At 53.2% G+C, this 5,193-nt stretch overlaps 1 protein-coding gene across 1 annotated transcript in view; it reads left to right on the top strand.

Moving 5' to 3' along the window:
* The window catches only part of BCL3 (B-cell CLL/lymphoma 3), an 11,175-nt gene extending 10,117 nt beyond the window's left edge, over positions 1-1,058 (top strand). The window contains exon 9 of the mRNA XM_011963035.1: positions 443-1,058. Coding sequence (XP_011818425.1) covers positions 443-630 — 188 coding nt within the window. The 3' untranslated portion in view covers positions 631-1,058. The remainder of the gene's footprint in view (positions 1-442) is intronic.
* The last annotated feature ends 4,135 nt before the right edge of the window (positions 1,059-5,193 follow it).

The raw sequence follows: 5,193 nt of genomic DNA, 5'->3' as shown, positions 1-5,193 counted from the left end.
CCAGCCCCTCCTCCCTCAGACTTCAGCCCCTCCTCCCTCACACCCCCAGTCCCTCTTCTCTCAAACCTCAGCCCCTCCTCCCTCAGACCCAGGAATCCAGATTCCCAGCCCCTCCTCCCTCAGACCCAGGAGTCCATACCCCTGGCCTCTTCTCCCTCAGACCCCAGCCCCTCCTCCTTCAGACCCCCAGCCCCTCTTTCTTCAGACCCAGGAGTCTAGGTCCCCAATGCCTCTTTCCTCAGACCCAGGACTTAAACCCCTAGCCCCTCCTCCCTCAGACCTCCTGCCCCTCCTTCCTCAGATCCAAGAGTCCAGACCCCCAGCCCCTCCTCCTTCAGACCCCCAGTCCCTCCTCCCTTAGACCCAGATCTCAGGCCCCAGCCCCTGCTCTCTGGGTCTAGCCTCTCACCACCCTCCCCCTCTGTCTCTCTTCCTTCCTCAGGTCTTCTCTCTGCATCACCATCCTCCTCACCCTCCCAGTCTCCCCCCAAGGACCCCCCTGGATTCCCCATGGCTCCTCCCAATTTCTTCCTTCCTTCCCCATCTCCACCTGCCTTTCTGCCCTTTGCCGGGGTCCTCCGAGGCCCTGGCCGGCCGGTGCCCTCCTCCCCAGCTCCAGGAGGCAGCTGAGGGGAATGGGGGGGCAGATCTTGGACTCATGAGGAGGGGCCCCCTGCCCTGTGGGGTCAACCCTTCTGGAAACTGTGAAGATCTCATTCTGCCCCCCCCCCATCTTCGGGACCAGGATTTGCACAGAAGCACATGCACCTACCCATACAGCCCCTCTTCTGAGCACCGTTCCCCCATCTCGCTCCCTGCCCAGGACTCTGATCCCAGTATTCTCAGGCACCAGTCCCTCCCTGTCCGTAATGTCACCCACATCTTCCATTTCCGTGTCCCCTCCCAGAGCTGGTGGACCCAGGGAACAGCCACTCCCCTCCACATTCTACCAGACAACTGAGGAGGGGAGAGGTGAGCTGTAACGGGCACGGATCACGATGTAAATTATTAAGCCTTTTGGTTGGATTTCTTTTGTAATAAACTATTTTTGTACCATATCCCTTGGGTGCATGGGCCTCTTTCGTGAGATGGACCTGGCGGAAGTGCCCTCGTGTGTGTGCACACCCATGCACTGAATCCAGTTGACTCCCAGAGTGATGTTGTGAGTCTCAGACAATCTCCTATGTATCATTCTGGGACTTTTGGTGTGTTTGATTGTGAATGTTGCCATCATTGTCACTGTGCCATTGTTTCTAAGGAGAACATGGTGTGTGATATCTTTTTTTTTTTTCCCCAAGACAGAGTCTTGCTCTGTCACCCAAGCTGGAGTGCAGTGGCACGATCTCGGCTCACGGCAACCTCCGCCTCCCGAGTTCAAGCGATTCTCCTGCCTCCGCCTCCCGAGTAGCTGGGATTACAGGCACGCGCCACCACGCCCGGCTAATTTTTGTATTTTTAGTAGAGACAGGGTTTCACCATGTTGGTCAGGCTGGTCTCGAACTCCTGACCTCATGATCCTCCCATGTCGGCCTCCCAAAGTGCTGCGATTACAGACGTGAGCCACCGCACCTGGCCAGTGTGTGATATCTTTCCAGGGCACCCTGTTGGATTCCGTAGTGAGCCCGGCATATGTGTTTCTGTAGTGTGGGGGTCCCGGTGATAACCCACAGCTGACTTCAGCCCCAGTCGTCTCTGGCTGGCCGAGTGTGTGGTGTTTGGGAATGTTCCTAATATTGAATGTGGGGTGATGCTGTGATTGTTGCGGTGTGACTGCCTCTCATGGCGTGAGGCACTTTTACTCAGTGGTTCCACAGGGCCTCTCTAATGGACCACATCTGTGGTTTTTTGTTGTTTTTTTGTTTTGAGATGGAGTCTCACTCTGTCGCCCAGGCTAGAGTGCAATGGCGTGATCTCGGCTCACTGCAACCTCCACCTCCTGGGTTCAAGAGATTCTCCTGCCCCAGCCCCCTGAGTAACTGGGGTTATAGGCACGCACCAGCACGCCTGGCTAATTTTTGCGTTTTTAGTAGAGACGGGGTTTTGCCACATTGGCCAGGCTGGTCTCAAACTCCTGACCTCAGGTGATCCGCCTGCCTTCACCTCCCAAAGTGCTGGGATTACAGGAGTGAGTCACCATGCCCAGCCACACATCTGTGCTTTGACTCTGGGGTATGTCTCTGTGTGTCAGTTGGGGTTTGTAATGGTTTCCTGTTGCCACTATAACAAATCACAAATTCAGTGACTTGAAATGATGCTAACTTTTTTTTTTTTTTTTGAGACAGAGTCTCACTCTGTCACCCAGGCTGGAGTGCAGTGGCACGATCTCGGCTCACGGCAACCTCCGCCTCCCGAGTTCAAGCGATTCTCCTGCCTCCGCCTCCCGAGTAGCTGGGATTACAGGCACGCGCCACCACGCCCGGCTAATTTTTGTATTTTTAGTAGAGACAGGGTTTCACCATGTTGGTCAGGCTGGTCTCGAACTCCTGACCTCATGATCCTCCCATGTCGGCCTCCCAAAGTGCTGCGATTACAGACGTGAGCCACCGCACCTGGCCAGTGTGTGATATCTTTCCAGGGCACCCTGTTGGATTCCGTAGTGAGCCCGGCATATGTGTTTCTGTAGTGTGGGGGTCCCGGTGATAACCCACAGCTGACTTCAGCCCCAGTCGTCTCTGGCTGGCCGAGTGTGTGGTGTTTGGGAATGTTCCTAATATTGAATGTGGGGTGATGCTGTGATTGTTGCGGTGTGACTGCCTCTCATGGCGTGAGGCACTTTTACTCAGTGGTTCCACAGGGCCTCTCTAATGGACCACATCTGTGGTTTTTTGTTGTTTTTTTGTTTTGAGATGGAGTCTCACTCTGTCGCCCAGGCTAGAGTGCAATGGCGTGATCTCGGCTCACTGCAACCTCCACCTCCTGGGTTCAAGAGATTCTCCTGCCCCAGCCCCCTGAGTAACTGGGGTTATAGGCACGCACCAGCACGCCTGGCTAATTTTTGCGTTTTTAGTAGAGACGGGGTTTTGCCACATTGGCCAGGCTGGTCTCAAACTCCTGACCTCAGGTGATCCGCCTGCCTTCACCTCCCAAAGTGCTGGGATTACAGGAGTGAGCCACTGCACCCAGCCTAATGATGCTAACTTTTTTTTTTTTTTTTGAGACAGTGTCTCACTCTGTCGCCCAGGCTGGAGTGCAGTGGCACAATCTCAGCTCACGACAAACTCTACTTCCCTGGTTCAAGCCATTCTCCTACCTCAGCCTCCCAAGTAGCTGGGACTACAGGCCTGCACCACCACACCCGGTTAGTTTTTTGTATTTTTAGTAGACACAGGATTTCAACAGGTTGGCCAGGCTGATCTGGAACTCCTGACCTCAGGTGATCCACCCACCTCAGCCTCCCAAAGTGCTGGGATTACAAAAGGTGTGAGCCACCGTGACAGTCAAAGAATGCTAATTTATTCTCTTACAGTTCTGGGCATAAGAAGTCCAAAATCGAGGCCAAGCATGGAGGTTCACACCTGTAATCCCAGCACTTTGGGAGACTGAGGCAGGAGGATCCCTTGAGACCAGGAGTTTGAGACCAGCCTGGGCAATATAGTGAGACCCTGTCTGTACAAAAAAAAAAAAAAAAAAAAAGCCAGACAAGGTGGCAGGCACCTGTAGTCCCACCTACTCGGAAGACTGAGGTGGGAGGATTGCTTGAGTCTGTGAGTTCAAGGCTGCAGTGAGCTATGATCGCACCACTGACTCCAGCCTGGGCAATAGAGTGAGGCCCTGTCTCAAAAAATAAATAAATCAAAGAACCATGGTGTCATCATCTGCTTCTCGTGGTGAAGGCTTCAGGCTGCTTCTACTCATGGCAGAAGGCCAAGGGAACCTTGCAGGGTTCCTGTCCCTGGGAACATGTGCAGGGATCACGTCCAGGAGGGGAAGCAAGAGAGAGAGAGAGAGAGAGAAAAGCGCCAGGCTCCTTTTAACATACATCTCTCATGGGCATTAACGTGGAGGACTCATTCACCTGCCAGGGAGGGCATTAATCTGTTCATGAGGGATCTGCCCCTGTGACCCAAACACACCTCACATTAGGCCCACCTCCAATCTTGGGAATAAAAGTTTTTTGTTTTATTTTTTTGAGACGGAATCTTGCTCTGTCACCCAGGCTGGAGTGCAGAGGCCTAATCTCGGCTCACTGCAGCCTTTGCCTCCAAGGTTCAAGCAATTATCCAGCCTCAGCCTCCCGAGTAGCTGGAATTACAAGCATGCACCACCATGCCCAATTAATTTTTGTATTTTTAGTGGAGACAAGGTTTCACCATGTCGACCAGGCTGGTCTCGAACTCCTGACCTCAAATGATCTGCCCGCCTCAGCCTCCCAAAGTGCTGGGATTACAGGTGTGAGCCACTGCGCCTGGTCCAAATTTCTTCATTTCTTTTTTGATACAGAGTCTCACTCTATCACTCAGGCTGGGGTGCAGCAGGAGATCCTAGCTCACTGCAACGTCGACCTGGGCTCCAGTGAGGGGATCAGATTTCAACATGAGGTTTTGAAGGAAAAAATATTCAAACCACAGCATGGAGGTGTTTTTTGTTTGTTTTTTTTGTGGGAGTTTTTTGTTTGCTTGTTTGTTTAATCTGTGGGGGTTCTCTGGGTCGTCAGGTGAATTGATGATCATGAACATTTAATCACCATCACTCTGTAATGTAGTTGCATCTATGGGGCCAACTGCCTTAACAACTTCCTGGATGTCATTGCTGGGGTCCGTGAATGGCTGTGTGTGCACACAAACACTCGTGCACACGCACTTCTGGATGGCCTGTGTGAGCACTGACTGGGTGACTTGTGTGTGCCTGGCCCTCCTGACCGGGACATCCATGCGTCTTTCTGTTTGCAACCGTGTTTCAGTGTTTCTGACTCAGACCCTGGGCTCCGGTATCTCTGAAGCTGCCAGACTTGAAGGGTACGTGAACGTCCTTTGCTGGCCAGGCACGATGGCTCACACCTGTAATCCCAGCACTTTGGGGAAGGCAAGGTGGGAGGATCACTTGAGGCCAGGAGTTCAAGACCAGCCCAGGCAACATAGCAACACCCTGGCTCAAAGGGAAGGGGAGGGGAGGGGAGGAAAGAGAGAGTGGAAGAAAGGAAGGAAGGAAGGAAGGAAGGAGGGAGGGAGGGAGGGAAGGAAGGAAGGAGGGAGG

This window comes from Colobus angolensis, unplaced genomic scaffold, assembly GCF_000951035.1.
Source record: "Colobus angolensis palliatus isolate OR3802 unplaced genomic scaffold, Cang.pa_1.0 Scaffold60, whole genome shotgun sequence".
In the NCBI taxonomy this organism is placed as follows: domain Eukaryota; kingdom Metazoa; phylum Chordata; class Mammalia; order Primates; family Cercopithecidae; genus Colobus; species Colobus angolensis.
The sequence above is the reverse complement of the archived record's forward strand: the minus strand, read 5'-3'. Positions and strand labels throughout refer to the sequence as shown.